Source organism: Mizuhopecten yessoensis, unplaced genomic scaffold (assembly GCF_002113885.1).
Source record: "Mizuhopecten yessoensis strain PY_sf001 unplaced genomic scaffold, ASM211388v2 scaffold9157, whole genome shotgun sequence".
Taxonomy (NCBI): Eukaryota; Metazoa; Mollusca; class Bivalvia; order Pectinida; family Pectinidae; genus Mizuhopecten; species Mizuhopecten yessoensis.
This window is the reverse complement of record NW_018407907.1, coordinates 1,289,495-1,311,288: the sequence shown is the minus strand read 5'-3', so window position 1 is coordinate 1,311,288 and position 21,794 is coordinate 1,289,495. Positions and strand designations below refer to the sequence as shown.

The following is a 21,794-nucleotide window of genomic DNA, read 5'->3' as shown; positions in this document are numbered from 1 at the left end:
TTTAATGTTTTTCAGATAAAGCTGTATATGCTCAATTGTTGAAAGTTAAAGATATTTCTTCAGTTGTTCATAGAGGAAAATTGTAGGGTGCCTAATCGTGAGTAGGGCACATATGCCTTATGACTTCGGAAATACAGAGGATAATTCCCATAGCTAAAGGCCTAACTGATATAAGTACGGGGTTACAATAGAAAAGTCCAGACACCATGTCACTTGGTTCAGTAATTTATCACTGTTATATTCAAATAAACCCGTAACAAGACAGTTATACTCTGTACAATTGAAAACTGACATGCACATATATTTCTTCAGACAGGCAAATTGTAGTATTTCTAAACTTCGGTCGAAAGCGAATTGTCGTTTCGTCTGCACGATCTGATTGAACAGAAATATCTACGTAGTGTAAAGTCTTAATAACGTGTGCCTTGGACCGACATAAATGTATTGATTCAGTGAGGAAAGTTAAGATTACGTAACATAGGAGATGTAATAAAATCGGCTATTACCAAGGAATCTAGCTGTAGGCATGGGTATGATATCTCCATTTGTATTGGTTTACGCTGGTTTCTACGATTTAATTAAACCGTTTCATACATCGCGGCACACACCATTACCTGGTTATTTGCATCTAAACTACATTGATAGGAACGGCAAAAAATATATTTTTACAATATTTCCCATGACTGAAGTGACAGATTTGTTACTTACGAATGTTATTAACTAAGGAACGTCACGGCAAACCTTTTAAAATTATTTTTCTTTCAAAATAGAATTTGAAGGATTTGGTCCGGCAAAGTATGTCATTCATTGTTCATTAACAACTAATGCCCTTCAGAGTCAGTCTGAAGGCAGAACTTTTTAAAATTCATTCAAATGTGTTTTTCTTCAGTTTAATTGTAGAGATAGAGTTGATTGTTAGCTCACCTGGTCCGAAGGACCAAGGTGAGCTTATGCCATACCGTGGCGTCCGTCGTCCATCCGTCCATCCGTCCGTCAACAAATTCTTTAAACGACTTCTTCTTCTTAACCACTGATTGGAATTCAACTAACTTTGACTGGAAGCATCCCTAGGTGGTGGGGATTCAAATTTGTACAAATGGTTGGGCTGACCCCCCAGGGGGCTGAGGGGTGGGGCCAAAAGGAGTCAATTTGGCTATATTGCTTTAAGCGACTTCTTCTCTGGAAATAAGAAGTCGATGTCAACCATATTTAATTGGAAGCATCCCAAGGTGTCAGGGATTCAAAATTGTACAAATGATGGGGCTGACCCCCCAGGGGGCTGAGGGTTGGGGCAAAAAAGGGTCAATTTGGCTATATTACTACAAACGACTTCTTCTGTAGAACTATGCCATGGATATCAACCATATTTGACTGGAAGCATCCCTAGGTGGTGGGGATTCAAAATCGTCCGTTGTCCGTCGGTCCGTCTGTCTGTCGTCCGGCGTCCTGCGTCAATGTTTTACTTTAAACAACTTCTTCTTAAAAAACCAAAAGGCCTAGGGTGATGATATTTGGCCAGAAGCAAACTGGGATAGAGGGCAACAAAGTTTGTTAAAATTAATGACCTGCACCCATTTTCAAGGTCACAGGGGTCAAATATATTAAAAACTTTAAACATCTTCTTCTTGATAACAAAAATGTCCAGGGAGGTGTTATTTGGCCAGTAGCATGCTGTGATGAAGGACTACAAAGTTTGTTCAAATGAATGACCTTCACCCATATTCAAGGTCACAGGGGTCAAATATGTTTAAAACTTTAAACAACTTCTTCTCAATAACCAAAATACCCAGGGTGATGATATTTGGCCAGTAGCATGCTGGGGTAAAGGGCTATCAAGTTTGTTCAAATGAATGACCTTCACCTTTATTCAAGGTCACAGGGGTCAAATATGTTAAAAACATCAAACAACTTCTTCTGAATAACCAAAAATGCTCAGGGTGATGATATTAAGTCAGTAGCATACTAGGATCAAGGGCTACCAAGTTTGTTTAAATGTATGACCTTAAATCATAGTCAAGGTCACAAGGAGCAAATATGTTCAAAATATAAAAAAAAACCCAACTTGTTCTGAATAACCAAAAGGCTCAGGATGCTTGGATCAAGGACTACTATGTTTGTTAAAGTGAATGACTTTGACTTATATTCAAGGTCACAGGGGTCAAATATGTCTAAATCTTTAAACAACCTCTTCTGAATAACCATGGGTCCAAGGATGTTGATACTTTGCAAGTTGCATCCTGAGATGAAAGGGTATACAATTTGTTCAACATAATGACTTTATTTGACTTTTAATCACAGGGGTGAAATGTTTAAAAAAAAAATAACAGGTTCTTTTGAATGAATTTTAATCATAAATACTGATATTTTATTTTGCCTGTAGCTTTATTATAGATCACTTTTAAAGTGTGAGATTCATACCAGGTGAGCGATGCAGGCCCATTGGGCCTCTTGTTGACTGGAAGCATCCCTAGGTGGTGGGGATTCAAAATTGTACAAATGATGGGGCTGACCCCACAGGGGGCTGAGGGGTGGGGCAAAAAGGGGTCAATTTGGCTATATTGCTACAAACGACTTCTTCTGTAGAACTATGCCATGGATATCAACCATATTTGACTGGAAGCATCCCTAGGTGGTGGGGATTCAAAATTATACAAATGGTGGGGCTGAGGGCGGGGCCAAAAAGGGGGCAATTTGGCTATATTGCTATAAACGACTTCTACTGTAGAACTATGCCATGGATATTGATCATATTTGGTCGGAAGCATTCATGGGAGGCAGGGATTCAAAATTGTACAAATGGTGGGGCTGACCCCCCGGGCTAAGGGGTGGGGCCAAAAAAAGTGTATTACTTGGAAATGGTTGAGATCCCCACCATATAACCATGGTATACAATTGCTGAGTATAAAGAGAAGAATGCACATTTGCTTCCAGGATGGCTATAGGGTCTGGCCCCACCCTTGGAGACATAGTCCCTGGGCCATAACTTTAAAACTGTTGAGATCCCCACCCCAAAACTATATATATAAATGCTGGGCATAAAAAGACGAATGCAGTCATGATATCAGAATAGACCCTGGGGTCTGACCGAACCCCTAGGGACCTAGTTTGTTAGTCACAGCTTGGAAACAGTTGAGAGCCCCACCCTATAACGGTATATACAATTGCTGAGTATAAAGAGATGATTGCACATATGCTTCCAGGATGGCCTTGGGGACTGCCCCACCCTTGGAGACTTAACCCCTGGGTCATAACTTTGAAATGGTTTATATCCCCACCCCAAAACTGTATATACAATTGTTGGCATAAAAAGACGAATGCAGTCATGATATTAGAATTGAGCCCAGGGTCTGCCCCACCCTTGCAGACTTAACCCCTGGGTCATAACTTTGAAATGGTTGAGTCAAAGCTTGGAAACAGTTGAGATCCCCACCCCATAACCATACATAAAATTGCTGGGCATGAAGAATCTAATACATGTACAGATATGCTACAAGGATTGGCCTTGGGGTCTGGCATATTCCCTTGATCTCATTCGGATAATATTTTGCCAATATTGCTTTGGTAGCCATGTGAGCGATACAGGCCCTCTGGGCCTCTTGTAATCCATCTATTAAAGTTTTCTGTTATATTATTTCAGAATTGTCCAGTCAGACATTTTTTTCGATTTTATAATTGTCAATTATTTCTTTTTTTTCAAACAGGTTTGAGACAGTCAGGGATTGCAACAATTTGCAACAAATCAATTTCAATTTTTAGGAAAAAATATCACAGTTATGTTTATACTCAGGAAACTGGTATTGATAGTATTTTTATTTGTAAATATTTCATATTTATTATTAGCTCACCTGTCCGTCCATCCGGCGTCCGGCGTCCGGCATCCGGCGTCCGTCTGTCCGGCATCAACTTTTTGCTTTAAACAACCTCTTCTCAATAACCAAAAAGCCTAGGAAGATGATATTTGGCCAGTAGCATGCTGGGATCAAGGGCTACCAAGTTTGTGACCCACTTTCAAGGTCACTGGTGTCAGATGTCTTTAAAATCTTCAAACAACTTCTTCTCAATAACCAAATGGCCCAGGGTACTGATATTGGGCCTGTAGCATGCTGGGATGAAGGACTATCAGGACTATCAAGTTTGTTCAACTGAATGAACTTGACCAACTTTCAAGGTCACAGGGTCAAATACCGTAAAATCTTCAAGCAACTTCTTTTCAATAAGCAAAAGGGCCAGGGTACTTAAATTGGGCCTGTAGCATGCTGGGATGAAGGACTACCATGTTAGTTCAAATGAATGACCTTGATCCACTTTCAACCTAATGTCCTTGTTCAACAATCAAGGTCAGAGGCGTCATGTGTTTAAATCTTTAATAGGTTCTTATGAAATCTTAAGATTTCAAGTGTTAGATTAATAACAGGTGAGCGATGCAGGCCCATTGGGCCTCTTGTATAATTATATCATAAAAGATCTGCAATGTGCATTTTTTTTCGGGATCTTATATTAAAGCTATTGTCATGGTCGTAAAAAAGATTCTGATGAATAGGTTCAGGTTTGTGCCGTTGAATGGGGATTTGTAATAATATGCATGTTCAAAATTAATATCTCGGTTGACCTACAAGAAAAAACAACTAATTCAATTTATTCCTGCAGGTCTTCAGCTCAGGTCTCTGATTCACGTGTTATTAGAGTTTGATGCAACACCTAACGACCCTTTTCCTCAATGTGTTTCTGCTACGAATGGGGCCAGTAGGATTATATTTGCACTTTTGTTTCAAAGTATGCAGATTCACATGTAATCATATCATTTGACAGGATGCCGTGAAAAATAATCCAATTTTATGGATTTGATTAATACCGGAATGATATTGGAATTTGATAAAACGCTGATTAACATCGATTTAACAGGGATTTGTAATTAGATTGTTAATCATGTCTTGAAGGTATCGGCTGCATTTATTGATTAACAGGGCCATGTGTTATCTCTCATAGCTCAAATATCAGTTGAAATATAGCATTTTATATGAAATTATCAAGACAACTTGCTCAAAAAAAAATACAACAGTGCTGTGATTAGCATTAGCCTGCTATGTATTCAATGCTTGAGACAAAGAAATCTTCACCGATCTTGTTATGATGTCCGTTAGGTTATCTAAAAACTAAAGTAAAACCTCCATATAATGCCGCTTCATTTCTTTTGCCACTTCATATACTGCCAACATAATTCAATGTCCATTTTTCTTGTTTCCTTTAGAGTTCCTGTATACCATTTCTTCAATTTATTGCCAAACCTCATTATAGGGCCAACATTTCCCTGGACAAATGGTGGCAGTATAATGAGGTTTACTGTACAATATGATAAAAAATTACTGATTTATTTACATGTAGAATTGGAGCTATCAATGTTCATACTTCTCTCATGGTACAATAGTAGAATTAAGTGTGATATCCATGCAAAGAAATCGGATGGCCACAGTACAGCTTTAACACAATCAAGCTGGAAGGGTAAGCATGATCAGAATGCAATAAAATACCAAATTTGTATTTTCCTTGTAATTTTTGAAAGCCATTTCAAATCCATAGCAAAATTAAAAGATTTATTTATTCTGATGGCTAAAAAATCCATAAGAATCATAATTTATACAAATAAAGGAGCTGACTCTGTTAGGGCCAAGAGGTTTACTCCTTCACCCCTGAAATTTCATAATGAACTGTTCCAACCTTTATATTGGAAGAGTTCAAATGCGTCTTCAGGGGTGAATGAGTTAAAAAGCGGACCTGTTCGCTTGATATGACATTTACTTCCTACCCTTTTTTACTGCATTTTAGTGGTACTCACTGCTGCATGTTTTGTCTCTGAGATGAAAAAAATACACAAATAAAGAACTGTTTTGGGTGTTGGAGGTCACATGGTCAAAAGTGGTCCATTTGGAAGATTTACTCTAAATGACAACTCTTCCCAAGGTTTTAACTAAATTGAAGCCAAAACTGTTTGAAACTAGTATTGTATGCTTTCAAAAACACTTGTTCCTTTGTCAAGCCGAAAAGTTCAAATGACCCCTGAATACAGATGACAATAACTTGCTAAGCATTAAGTGGGTGGCGATTGGAAAAATCAGCTGTCTTCGTTGTTCATATCGCAAAATATTATCTAAGTTTTACATTGATGGATCTGATTCTGAATGTTAATTCTTGTATATTGTTGGGATATATATATATATTACTTTAGCAATGATGTCATGTTAAGAAAAAGGAAGAAACAATTTTGTGGCTTTATCAAATAAACAATACACAAAGAAAACACCCAACATTTGCAACAATAATTTTATTACTTTGAAATCAGATGTTACATGGGGCCCAACATTTTGTGGTTTATCCAGAAAAATCACCATTAGGTGGGTATATGAATTAGTGGATTACTTGTACCCTCTCAAACAGTGATTGTTTTATATCAAACTTGTAGGTAAGTACTTTGTGGACCTATGAACTCTTGGATGAAGATTTCGATGCTCAAAATCAAGGAAAGAAGACCTCTCTTTGTCTTGAATACAACTTTTCTGATGACTTATGAACAGCTTTATGAATTTGAATGTTAGAAAAAGGGAATAATTTTGCCATATTGCTTTAAGCGAGATGGATATCAACAATATTTGGTTGGGCTTAGCATTCTCAAGTGGTGGGGATTCCAAATTTTACATCTGGGGGGCTTATCATAACCCCTGACGCCCCTTACTCCATTGGTGGGCATCTAGAGACAAACACAATCATGCTATTATAATTGACTCTGGGGTCTGGCCCCACCCCTAAGGACTTAACCCCTAAGCCATACTTTTGGAACAGTAGAGATCCCCACCCCATAACCATATATACAATTGAAAGGCATATAAAGAGTCATGATATTAGAATTGACCCTGGGGTATATAAAGGCATAAAGGCATATAAAGAGTCATGATATTAGAATTGACCCTGGGGTATGGCCCCACTCATAGAAATTTAATTTGCCCATAACCATATATACAATTGAAAGGCATATAAAGAGTCATGATATTAGAATTGACCCTGGGGTATATGGCCCCACTCATAGAAATTTAATTTCTTGGCAATGACTTCGAAATGGTTGAAATCCCCAAGTTTAGCCATACATACCATTGTTGGGCAGAAAGATCCAGTTGAGCAATACAGGCTCTCTGGACCTCTTGTTACTTTTATAAATGAATGATGTCCTGTTTTATTAATTCCTTATATATATTTTTGGTGTTGAAATCAATACAATCAGAGAGCCACTGATATTACAACATGATCTGAATGATCGTAAAAATTCTCGACATTGTAGCGTAGATGTGACTTCAGATTACAGAAAGATAAAAAAAATGAAAAATTATAAAAATGTTGAGCTATTTATGTCTACCAATCAGCAGGGCCTGTTATTCTTTTATTTTTATGCATTATTGATATCTTTCTGACGGAGTATTCGGACCAATAAAGCAACTAATCACAGGTTTTCAGGAGGTTGTAATATTGCACTTTATACACATTGCCCCATCGTAAAACATCAAATTGTCATGCTGTGTTAGTCGTCCATGCTAAGAACTCCATTGATTTTCAGTTTAACAATCCTGGACAAATCCAGTCTGTGCAGTCTACAAGTTTGGCTGTGTTACAAGAGTCTGTTTGTAGCTGTAGATCTTCTGTGTAACAAATATAGTCTACAAAGCCACACAGACCATTTGGAGGCGCGGTAGTCTAGTGGTAGGACGCGGGCTCATGACAGAAAGGTGGCAGATTCGAGTCACAGCATGGCACCATGTTGTATCTTTGAGCAAGGTACTTTACTCCGCTTGTTCCAGTCTACTCAGCTGTAAATGAGTACGTGGTTGGGCAGTGCTAGAATTGTAGAATGCTAGCTGTGCCGAAATGGCAGCACCGGCTGTATGTTCCCCAGGGAATTGAGAAAGATAATGGCTGGTTGCAAAGGCCCTATAACCACAGAGAATAATTTGTGAATGACTTTGAGACAACCTGCGAACTAGGCTGTGATAAAGCGGTATAGAAGAACCTCAAATTATTATTTATTATTATTATTATTATTCATTTATCATCAGTTTGTATCATGCTTAAATGATATTTCTTTATACTTATATCAAAGTTTTACTGTATGCACCAACAGCTTGACGAAGGGACCAGTTTAATATGTACATTATTTGTTTATAAAGTAAAACTGGGATATTACATATTTCCAAACTGACAAAATCTTATTGAAATCATTTTCGCAAATTCCTTCCTCTGATCACACATGTCCACCGCTATAATAATAACTACATATACTTCAAATTCCTTGACCATGCGTAACTTTGACGAGATTTTCTTAGAACGGCCGCGCAAATAACGAAGAGTCGCCATTTGTTTACAATCGGGGTTTCCCCAAGGGGCGGTAACTCATACCGAAAATGATGTCACGATTCGGGGGAATTACCAGATGACAAAGTTTCCCAATGTTGACCGGTGTTTGCCGATTTCATTATACATGGAATATACCTTAAACTAGCTCTTTTATGGAGATATGTATACGAAGCATAATACAGAATGCCTGGAACTGTTCAGGAATATGTGCCAGTGTTGCAGTACTATCGCTCTTCCAAATTATCTAACAGTATCGAAGGACTTTTACATTTGAATAAGATTAATTTCGATTACTCATGATAGATATCCAATGTTGTGCAATTTCATTTAATTTGTCAGGGTTCTTGCACATATGAAAAAGCACATTCAAGATATAGAAAGGACAGCAGAATGCAATGTCGAATAATATATAATAAAAAAAACGTTTCCGTCTGCTCCCAGCCATGTTGTAAAAGGATCAAGGTCGTACAACCCAGACTAAGAGCATTTCACATTCATGGAACATTCAGATTCCTATTCTTATGACAAAATGTTTGTCGATATATATATTTTAAGACGCTGAATGCCAGAACACGTTAGACATGACGTCATACACATGTTTTCTTTTATAAAGATTCTTCCTGATACAGGGTTGTTATAACTTAAGGCTTTGCCAATTGACCAAGCAATGTAATGGTTTAATATTTATACAGCTTCCCCCTTGTCTGGTCTTTCATTTATTTGTCAAAAATCACGTTCTGGACCGATTTGTCAAATGGCTGAATTAGAGGTCTTGATATATATTGCAAGCCGATTTGGACAAGGGTTTATAATGCAGCAATGCAGAAGTTTTGATTGTGTTACCAGCATTTCCCACCCACCCATAGGTCTCTGAAGTGCTGACTCCAGTATTCCTTAGCGTTTCTGATACGAACAGCCTGATTTGAACCCTGCAAGATTGCAAAACTATCGGCATCTCTTGTTCATAAGGGGACCCTTAACTCATTCACCCCTGAAGACACATTTGAAATCCTCCAATTGAATTTTAGGTTTGAATAGTTCATTATGAAATTTCAGGCGTGAATGAGTGAAATGGCGGTTTTGAGAAGTCTCTCAGGAATTTAGAATAAAGAAAGTTTTTGGTAGCTGTGACTTGATGTACTTATAGTAAAAAATACTTCTGTGGAAATCAATGTTTGTTTGAAGAAATTTAACCCATTCACCCCTAAAGTCACATTTGAACCTTCCCAAATCAAAGTCCGGGCAAGTCCAGCTTAAATATGTAGGAGTTTTAAATGAGTTAAAGATTATATTCTATATGAGATTGATGAAATAAGTATAAGGATTTTTTTTTCTTATTGAATCTCTCGTGAAATAACTGAAAAAAACTGTGACATTTTTTTCATCTGTCCTTTATGGAAACCAGGGAACAGATATAAGGTCTCTTTTTTATCACATGATCAGGAATTCTTACAAATATTGCAAAAATAAAAATTTGCCATCTTGACTTAAAATAAATTTTGTTGTCTGCATTCAGAAGGTATAATTTAATGTGAAACTCTATGACGTCTATTACTCGTCCTATTGTTCCTGTAGTGGTATTGCAAGAATAAATATGCAAAAATATGACATGATTCTATAAATTGAATAACATAGGTAACTCAATGTTTTCTTTTTATTAGCTGGTCCCTTCCCGGGGGCTGAGGGACCAGGGGTCGAAAAAGGGGTAATTTGGCCATATATTTGCTTTAGGCGACTTCTAATCTGAAACTAAGACAAGGATATCAATCATATTTGGTTGGAAGCATCTTTAGGTGGTAAAAATTCAATATTACCAGACTAAGGTCTGACCCACAGATCGGAGGGGCAGGGCCAAAACGAATTTTTTATTTTGACTTTATCTAGATCCCCACCCTTTAACCAAATATACAATTGCTGAGCATCCAAGAAACAATCATGAGATAAGAATTGATCCTGGGGTGTGGCCCTAACCCCTAAGGGACTTAATTCTTTAGTCATAGCTTTGGAATGGTTGAAATCCCCAACCCATAGCCATTGTATTTGATAGCTAATGCTACGTACAAACAAGAAGAGGGGCACTAGTGACGGCAAGTGTAGTGCAGCTATGACCGTGGAGATCACATTTAATCCAGTTTACGACTGTGAAACATTCTATAGCTGTTGCACAAACCATCAATATCAAATCGTGCCAGCTTGGACCTGAAGTATTTTCTTCAGATTACCCCTGGAGCTGTGATGAGGTCGTATTATAACAATGACATGAGTTTGTGATAGGTTTCGGCTTACAAATGACATTTTAATTGAAGTGAATGTCATTATAGTTTGACGATTGTCACCAGGGTGACTTGAGGTCGGAGTGGATCTTCCACAACCATCAACTCATGTATAAAGTGCTGGCTGTTCACAGTGGGTCTGAGATGGCATAACGGCTAAAGTTAGGATTAGGTGCCTGACAGGTCACCATGGATCTGTGATGAGATCGTGATCATAGCTACGAGTATAGCTTTGAAGGCGGCTAAAGAATGAAACAACTGTGAAATTGGAAAGAAAAATGTTGCCCCAATTATATTTTTCACCCTTCTTACCCTAGAACAAGATGCCAACAACCCATTTTATTTTTCACTCTGAAACTCATTTTAGAACAAGATGCCAAAAATCTTTCCGATATTTAATATGAATTTGAGGGTGAATTCATTTATAGAAGTTTGAATGTATATGGTAAAATATGTCCAGTGTCCGTTTGGTGTCCGACGCCAAGATTTTACTTTAAAACCAATTGTTTTTAATAACCATAAGTATGCTAAGGATGATGATATTTCGCAAGAAGCAAACTGGGATGAAGGGCTACCAAGTTTGTTCAGATAAATGACCTTAACCCATTTTCAAGGTCACATGGGTCAAATATGTTAAAATCTTTAAACAACTTCTTCTTAATAACCAAAATGTCCAGGATGAGGATATTTGGCCAGTACCATGCTGGGATGAAGGGCTACCAAGTGTGTTCAAATGAATGACCTTCAGTCATATTCAAGGTCACAGGGGTCAATTGTCTAAAAATACCTTTAAACAACTTCTTCTGAATAACCATAAGGACCAGGATAATGATATCTTGCCAGTAGCATACTAGGATGAAGGGCTACCAAGTTTGTTAAAATGAATGACCTTGACTTATATTCAAGGTCACAGGATATTTTTAAAATCTCTAAACAACTTCTTCTGAATAACCAATAGGCCCAGAATGAGATTTAGCCCCTTACATGCTGGGATAAAGGGCTACTAATTTTGTTCAAAGGAATGACCTCAACTTTATTCAAGGTCACAGGGATCAAATATGTTCAAAATCTTTAAACAACTTCTTCTGAATAACCAAAAGGCCCTGAGGATGATGATATATGCCCAATAGCATGCTAGAGTAAGGGGCTTCCAAGTTTGTTAAAATGAATAATCTTGACTTATATTCAAGGTCACAAGGGTCAATTTTGTTGAAAATATTTAAATGACTTCTTCTGAAACTTGACCAGTAGCATGCTTTGATGAAAGGCTATCAAGTCATTTGAATGACCTTGACCCACTTTCAAGGTCACATTTGGTCAAATATGTAAAAACCTTTAAATGACCTAATCTCATTAAACTAAAGGGCTAGGGTGGTGATATTTGGCAAGTTGCATGCTGAGATAAAGGACTATAAAGTTTGTTCAACGTAATGACCTTGTTAAACTTCAAGGTCACAGGGGTCAAATGTTTTAAATCTTTTAACAGGTTCTTTTGAATGACCTATAGTCATAAATACTGATATTTTGCCTGTAGCTTTATTTTAGATCACTTTTAAGGTTACATGTGTGAGATTAATGCCAGGCGAGCGATGCAGGCTCATTGGGGTTGTGTTTAATGTAAAAAGGTAGGACACTGATTAGCCTCTGACTTTCAGTTCTAGGTTAATAAAATCTTTTACCTGTAACTGAGCAAGATCCGGTTATCTCAGTTGAGGGTTAAGATTCTGTAACAAAATCCCAACCGAGGCGTAAGCCGAGGTTGGGATGTTACATATTCTTAGCCGAGATAACCTGATCTCATTCAGTTACAGGTTATTGATTTTTTTCTCGCATCTTTTAGTTCGAAAAAGAACTTTTCAATTTTGCTAAAAACAACAAGTATCCCGCCTTGGGCCCCAAATGATAATTACCTCTGCACTACTAAAGCTACATTTGAATGCTCCTGCGTAAAATGTAGTCTGTCCTTACATAGATTACAGCGTATTTCAAAGTGAAGATTATATTTTATTCACAACATCAAATATCTAACAACATCAAAACTATACATATAACGACAAAACAGAACATTTATACTACAAATTGTCAATTTCAAGCAGTTAACGTGCGGATGAATACATAGCATGCGATATAAACGTGGGATATCTCTGTCTGAGGTGCGAGAATAATAGAATCTTTCACCCCCTTGGGGGTGACACAGGGTAATCTCAACCCCAGGGGTAATATTCTTCAGTTGTCAAACACGAGGCTTGCCGAGTGTTTGACAGCTTAAGAATATTACCCCGAGGTAACCCTGTCTCACTCCCAAGGGGGTGAATGATTATTTTCTCTTACCCTGTTTACCCTCTTATGTATTTTATATAGACATTACATCAATGCAAGACAATGTTGATTTGATGCGGCTGAATTGACAACATGACGTCATTGTATTGTTGCCGTAACGTCATGGTATTGTTGCTATGACGTCGTACAATTGTTGAGAACGTGCAAAGAACACGTACAGCTTGTCTCAACCCTAGGGGGAGATAAGAAAATCTCACACCGGTAAAATGGTGGATATCCCTGTCCAGGGTAAGAGATAAGAAAATCTCACTCCGGTAAAATGGTGGATATCCCTGTCCAGGGTAAGAAAATATTCATTGTGGTAATGGGTTTGATGTACAATTAACATTTTACGACCCTTTCCTGAGGAAGCAGTTTTATGATAGAACTGTACCAGAGGGGAAGAGACATAAAAACTGATTAGTACAGCACAGGACAAAACTCTCTGAACCTCGTGTGACGAGGGTCCGTCAACTGTTGCAATAGATCATTGCTTGTTTGCTTCTGGCATTGGCATTTATTTAGAACACGGCCAGTAATCTGTTCAAATCACTCTAAAACAGTAATTTCTTAAGCTAATTACTTTGTTTCCTCTTAATTATTACTATGTTTTACTACTGCAAAAGTCTTTGGGATTTTCCCTTCCTAATTGTGATTGTTCAGACGCCATGGCAGACGACAAAAATCAAAAGGAAATAAGAAGTCGTGACAATAACCCCCTATTGCAAGGGACATAAGTCTTGGCAGCACTCTTCTTTTTCTGTTGGCTGAATTGTGCATGGGCATAGTGACTGCTGACAAGTGTAGTATCGCATACTCTCGGAGATGGCAAAAATACCAAATCAGATCTAGGGTATTTAACCTAATGTTTTTCTTAGAAATTGTCACGTAATGTACCTTTGATTATTAAGATATCTATAACAGAACTGAACTGTGTCAATGGCCGGTGACCAGAAAGCACATTTGGTTAGAGTGTCTGTATAGAGTTTGGAGGTTTGGGGCTCGAATCCCGGTCTGGCAGTGCATTTTACCTCTCCTGTTAGAGGCAGATGCCAAAATTGATCAAACCTTGTTTCAAGTACTGTGTATACGCTTGGCAAAGGGGTGACGTACCTTGATTGTAAATAGTATTGTATTTGGTGGTATAGACTAAGAAAAATGAAGGAGGAATGTAGCAAAACTGAATGATGTCAATAGCCTGGTTTCAAATCCTATTCAGACCATGATACTCTTTCCTCTCCTGCATGTCAATTATGAATTCATGAATATATTACCATATACAGAGATGGGACAACTGTACAGGTGACTGTTTGTGTATATTACAGGTGTGCAGGATTGACCCAACACAGGACACAAGATGGAAGAACCTACAGCGACACGTAGCCACTGACGGTGTCCATCAAAACGACAACATCTCCGCCAACGGAACATCTCAAGGTAGGTCGACACTGGTTAGCAATGGAACATCTCAAGGTAGGTGGACACTGGTTAGCAATGGAGCATCTCAAGGTAGGTCGACATTGGTTAGCAATGGAACATTTCAAGGTAGGTCGACACTGGTTAGCAACGGAACATCTCAAGGCAGGTCGACACTGGTTAGCAACGTAACATCTCAAGGTAGGTCGACACTGCTTAGCAACGGAACATCTCAAGGTAGGTCAACACTGCTTAGCAACGTAACATCTCAAGGTAGGTCGACACTGCTTAGCAACGGAACATCTCAAGGTAGGTCAACACTGCTTAGCAACGTAACATCTCAAGGTAGGTCGACACTGCTTAGCAACGGAACATCTCAAGGTAGGTCAACACTGCTTAGCAACGTAACATCTCAAGGTAGGTCGACACTGCTTAGCAACGGAACATCTCAAGGTAGGTGGACACTGGTTAGCAACGGAACATCTCAAGGTAGGTCAACACTGCTTAGCAACGTAACATCTCAAGGTAGGTCGACACTGCTTAGCAACGGAACATCTCAAGGTAGGTCAACACTGCTTAGCAACGTAACATCTCAAGGTAGGTCAACACTGGTTAGCAATGGAACATCTCAAGGTAGGTCGACACTGGTTAGCAATGGAACATCTCAAGGTAGGTCGACACTGGTTAGCAACGGAACATCTCAAGGAAGGTCGACACTGGTTAGCAACGGAACATCTCAAGGTAGGTCAAAACTGCTTAGCAACGTAACATCTCAAGGTAGGTCGACACTGCTTAGCAACGGAACACCTCAAGGTAGGTCAACACTGCTTAGCAACGTAACATCTCAAGGTAGGTCCACACTGCTTAGCAACGGAACATCTCAAGGTAGGTGGACACTGGTTATCAACGGAACATCTCAAGGTAGGTTAACACTGCTTAGCAACGGAACATCTCAAGGTAAGTGGACACTACTTAGCAATGGAACATCTCAAGGTAGGGCGACACTGGTTAGCAATGGAACATTTCAAGGTAGGTCGACACTGGTTAGCAACGGAGCATCTCAAGGTAGGTCAAAACTGGTTAGCAACGTAACATCTCAAGGTAGGTGGACACTGGTTAGCAACGGAACATCTCAAGGTAAGTGGACACTACTTAAGGTGTATAAAATTGAACCAATCAACATGTGAAGGACCTCTTACACACTGTCAGGTATACAGACAGGTGTGATTTTATATTGGTAAACTCTGATGCCAAGTCTTATGTCATCACCTGCGCCAATGTCAACGTTGAACCCGATGTTAACATGCTGTAAATGTGGACATTTTCTAGGTATGGAAACATTTGTGTTTTTCTCGTTGAACACAACAAGTCTGAAAATAGTTATTAATAGATTAATTAGATTATACATCCATAGAACATATTGATTTCGTAACCATAATGCCCAGATGAAAATTTCCACATCGCAAACTGTTTAAATAGTTGCAGCGTAAACATACGTTTCCACAGGCGAACATTTCCTCTTTTACAGTATACCCTATGTCAACAACTACCTCAATGTTAAAATATGACCTGAAATCAAAATCTGCCCTGAACCCTCTCACCCCTATGTAACTTTAATAGACTCTACCATGCATTGATCTGGATGAGTCCATTATGGTCTACAGTGGTGAAAGGGTTAAGTCAACACGTTTTATGATATCAAATCTACATTGATGTCAACACCTATTCTAATGTCAACATATACCTCATATGTTTATCCACCCTGTCAACAACCTAAACCCTATGTCAACACCTACCCCAAGGTCAACACCTGAGTACCCCAAAGGTCAACATTGTATCATATATATATACAACAATATCTTTCCCAGCTGTCAACGCGTATATCATAATGTTACTTTGCCTTAATTAAAGTCTCAGCACCCATTATAGTCTGTTTATCCCCATTTAGATACATTTTCATGCATGTTGCTCTTTGTATCAAACCAAACCTGACATCTCCGAGCGACAAACACAGCCTGAATTCGCATTCCTATGGATGACCGGAAATGTTGCAGATAGTTTTCTGTCAGACGCATGACTGATCTTAAGTATCTGTTGAACACATTGGTCATATCATGCAAAACCCTAAAACGGGTCTAACATAGATAACATGTCACTTTTTATGTTCATTACCCAAAGAAGAAGTCGGCACCAACACAGAACAAGGCTGAGAATGCATTAGAGTTGATTACTGGTGTTTCAAAGCCTTGTGGTGTCTGACACAAGCTATTAAACAGTACGAATAAATCTTTGGAATGCACATGATATGTTTTATCCATTATGTCCAATGTGTCTGATTCTATGAAAATTTAACGGCTTGTTAAGCACAACAGTCTGAGAGCTTCCAGCGGGACCGTTATTGTCAAACGGATTTATCTGAAGACCTGAAAGGTTTTTTGATCTGTTATTGATTTGAATGGTTAAACAGGGTATAAGAAAAAAAAATCGTAAACTAAATAATAAACTATTGAATGATCAATAAACATTCAACAACATCTTGTCTTTAACATGCCTTAATTCCCAATACATCTGCCAATGTTTCAAGAAATGGTTTATCTTAATGGTTCTGTTTCCGATTCTGCACGGAACTCAGCTTACAAGTGCAGCACATAGAATGACAATCAAAGGCTTCAGTATAACCTTTGGAAGGACAGACCTATACTGTTTACCATTGATATTTGGCATATTAATGTGGCGGCCCCTGCAATTTTAGCCATTTTATAGTGTTTGTCATCCTGTCATATTCTTTTGGATTTGTGCTGTTGCAACCTGTTTCATGTCCTTGGATTTCTTTTGATGTTCTCATCTTTTTTTTTTCGGTGTGTGTGTGTGTCAGGGGGGATAATTTATTGTTTACCCATGTCATGTGCGTCCCATCCTGCGTCCCATCCATTGTTGTTTGATTCATTGTCATGAATCTAACAACTGTTTACATTAACTCATCTTCGGCTTATGCAAATGTCAGTATGAGAACACCTTGGACAAAGTTGTGTTTCAAGGTCCTAGGTCCTAAGGTCAACATCAAGGCCACTGGTGCTGTTAAAGTTTCTACAAAAGGGGCCGTTCAAGTCTAACAGACATTTTCTTGCTTTTCTGTTTATTTTTTTACGATATTAAAATATTAAATTTAAACGACATGTTTTTCCTGTACCCACTACACATCTGTCTTCATCTGATACTTATGCGAGGATACTGAACCCAAATAAAAAACAGATCCATTTTTTCTTAGCCGACGTAAAACCTTAAAAGGAACAAAGACATAAATTTAAAAAAAAATGGCCAATTAAAAATGCCCCCAAATATAGAATCTGACAGGATTTGAAGTTTGCACTTTTTCCGAAAATTAAAAGAATACAGAATAACAAAAAGCAGAAAAGCATTGATCATTCCTGCAGGTATTACTTTGAACTGAAAGCCTGTATATCGTCTTTCTCCTGCCTGTATCCGGACCTACTTCAATAGTTAAACCACATAGAAGAAAGTTGTCACATTTTATTGATCAAAGATTAAATTGCTACACAGGGATTCAATTAACTTACATAATTGATGACTTGTGCTTTCAAAGATGGAGAAATGTGTCTTATAAGGATTTTTGTATTTTTTTTAAGAAGGATTTATTACATGATTAAATATGGCAATGAAAGGATGAGACCAACTTTTGATATATTACATGTCTGATGATAATACCAGCAGATTTCACGTCTCCGATATTGTCATGAAGATGATTTTTAATGGATTATCAAAGCTAACTAGATGGTGATATTTGAGTTTTTATCTAATATTTTTAAATTAGATATTTTCTTATCTCTATATTTACAGCCAGGCCTTCAAATAATCCCTACTTGCCAACTCTCCCTATTTAGGAGGGAAATTCCCGATTTTGACCCTTAAGTCTAATATTTCCAATCAGTGAAGTTGCTAAACTATTCCAATATATAAAATCTAATGGTTACACCTGAAAGAACGACTCAAAACATGTCATTTTAAAGGGTTTTACATACTTGCCAACTCTCCCTATTTTGGAGTGAGACTTCTGATTATGGACCCTGAAATTGCTCAATTTCAACCAGTGAATTTGCTAAAATTATCTTATTTTCTAAGATCTGATGATTTCATCTGAAAGAACAGCTCAAATGATGCCAGCTTACAGTGTTATTCTTTCCCTAGGGTGTACACACATACATTTTATTTATGCTTTTAATTCTAAACACAATTTATCCCCCCCCCCCCGCTAGACATTTTAAAAAGTTGTCAAGCACAGGTTAATGGTATGTCCCTAGCAGGTGTTTAAATATATGGTTTGTGTTTTGAGCACGAATATCTCCCCTTTGGACATATCCAAAGGTTGGCATGAATGGTAAACTGGCTGCAAAATTACTACTGTATTGTCCCTTTATTCCCACTTCTCCTGCAGGACACTTTTCTCACGCTTTTTATAAATGTGTCCTCCTTATCCAACTGTTTCTATTTGTCCAGTTACTATCTAAGCTAGGAACAGTTTGGTGGCTGAGCTAAATGAGCTCCGCTGTTTAATATTCTGAACATCTATCTAATCTGTTTATTTTGATTTCCGTATTTTCCCATGAGGATGAAACCCATGCTTGTTATTAGGCCCACTCCCTTGTTATGGATATATATATGGGACCTTAACTCACAGTGAGTATCTGGTTTGTCATCTGGTTTTATGAAGAGTTTCTACACCAAGACTATATGGTATAATCAAAGTCTAAAATAGGTTTAAATTCATTTTGTTTCCCTTTCTAAGATAATGGCCGATGCAGGCTGATCAAGGTAAAATACTGTAATTTCTGGAAAGGGAATTTTGCTCTTGAAACTGCTATGGCATTCTGTTGACCTTTGCCCTTTACTGTTTAGCATTAGCCAATGGCACTTTTTGTTGACTGGTCTGGCACTGTAGTGATTGAGGTAAAGATTTGGACATTGAAATTTTAAAGAAAACTGATTGCAATAAGACAAAATTATTTTCTAAAGCAATGTACAGTTTACCCTTGATATAATGCCCCTTGTTTCATTTACCATCTCGTTTACTGTCGGCATATTTCAATGTCCCTTTTTCTCGTTTGCTGACCAATTCCTTTAAACTTTTCCCTGAATTTATCGCCAAACCCCTTTATAACACCTAATTTTCTCTGGACAAATGGTGGCAGTATAACAAGGTTGGATAAATGGTGGCAGTATAACAAGGTTGGACAAATGGTGGCAGTATAACGAGGTTTTAATGTGTTATTTTGTTACGGATGTGTAATGTTCTCAAGCAGATTGGTGACGGTAGCTGCTGTCTGCACTGAACATGCTTCGGGGTTCAAATCTTGGGTCCAGGACATTGAAATTTCAAAGGTTCTTTTATCTCTCCTGTGTCTTAATAAAGCCGTAGTATTGAAACAAATGTACTTTTATGTTTCCTTGAACAAGAACTCAAAAAGGAGATTTGCTTGTAATGGCTGCTGCTTACAGAAGAAATTACTTAACATCAGAGCAACCTAACAGGTTTAACATGCATTAAAATGCACGATTGGAAAATTGTGTCGACACCTCGACACCTCTAAATGGTGTCTAAAACCATTATATGAATTTTATTAGTCCCCCACCGGTTCCTTGGGGGGGGGGGGGGACAAAGTATATAGGTTTGCAATCTGTCCTTCTTTCCGTCCTTTCGTTCAAGACGCTTGTCCGACACATATCTTCTATTCTATTTCACATGGAGTAACCAAATTTAGTATACAAGGACATCTTGTGATGGCGGAGTGCAGAGTGCAAGAATTAGTTGACTGTGACCTTTGACTTGACCTTTGACCTTTACTTTTTGAAAAGTTTGTTTTGGGCATATCTTCTTTACTATTTCACCTGGAGTAACCAGATTTGGTATACAAGGACATCTTGTTATGGCGGAATGCAGAGTGCAAGAATTAGGTCACCGTGACCTATGACTTGACCTATGAAAATACCGGTGGGGGAATATGGATTGCCTTGCAATACTATAATGCCTTGTCTTACAAATGTTATGAAACAAGTTTTATCAACTCCTATTAGTTACTCTTGTTAGTCAGTGGAAAGAAGTGTGCAGAAGGTCGTAAGTGTGGGAGGATACTGGAGTACCTGTAGAAAACGTGTGTTGTAAGGGCAGGCTTTCACAATACATTTTCAATATTTCAAGGGGGAATCAAACCCTAGGCCATCTCAGTGAAAGACCAGCACATTATTAACTGTGACTTCTGACAGATGGCAACTACGTACTGTAGTCGTTGTATTGGTATTATTAGTTTCGGGCCGTCCCAGGGTGAGATATGAGATATTGATTTTTTACGTGTTTATATATTTATTTACATACAAAATAATATGAGTGGAGAAACAGGAGTAGACATATCTTTTGGAAGTCCGCATGAACACTATTCTTTGGGGAAAAAAATAATGGAATAAAAGCAACTAAGTACTGGATTTTCAGACTATTATGAGATGTCAATATCCCTGGTCACTGCGCTGTGAAATTTAAGACCACAGTGTTCTATATATAACAATTGCTTTTACCCCTTTTACCCCTAATTGTAACTTTAGTAGACTCTACCATGCATTGAAATGGATGAGTCCATTATGGTCTACAGTGGTGAAAGGGTTAACAGTGGCGGATCCAGAGGGGTTTTTTGGGCTTCAGGAAACCCCCCCTCCCTGAGAATTTTCTTTAAAAATCATGTATTTTCACCATTTTCCTCAATTTTTTCCAACATGGAAACCCCCCCAGGAAATTTGGAAACCCCCCCAGATAGGTCTCTGGATCCGCCACTGGTTAAGACAGCATTTCTTATAACTATAATGCTTTTAATTTGTCGCCATCTCACCATCAGACAGTGCAAGCCAGCTGGCACAGATTTGAAATCTACTGTTGTGAAATATGTTATATTTTTGTAAGCATTCATTTAAAAGTAAAGAAAACTTTTTGAAGGAAAAATTATATTCTCCTTGTTTTAAAGTTCCATCAATTAAAGATAAACGGTACAACAAGTTAAGCTACTGTATAGCCTGATAGTTTTGTAGGGATGATATATTTTTGTGATTTCGTTGGTCAATAATGTGATCGCGAAAGTATAATCGCAGAATAATATGCCAAGTGTGAAAATGAACCACGATAATAAATGTCATTGTAATGATTTATTTACATCAAGAGTAATTCAAGATGTTTGAAAATAGATTTTATCACACATGTAATAGATTTGTGGATGACTTCTTCAACCAATTTCACTTGTTTTTGCCTAGCATGCTGTAATGGAGCCTATTCATTTGACTATTTAACACTCTATACGCCGAGTGTCCCGTCTCTGTACTTGAAACACTGTGAAC

At 38.0% G+C, this 21,794-nt stretch overlaps 1 protein-coding gene across 1 annotated transcript in view; it reads left to right on the top strand.

Annotated features, from left to right (window-relative positions):
- Nucleotides 1-21,794, top strand: part of LOC110457457 (ATP-dependent RNA helicase DDX1-like) — a 266,330-nt gene that overhangs the window by 41,349 nt on the left and 203,187 nt on the right. Inside the window, exon 20 of the mRNA XM_021508746.1 lies at nt 14,312-14,423. Within this exon, the coding sequence (XP_021364421.1) occupies nt 14,312-14,423 (112 nt within the window). The remainder of the gene's footprint in view (nt 1-14,311; nt 14,424-21,794) is intronic.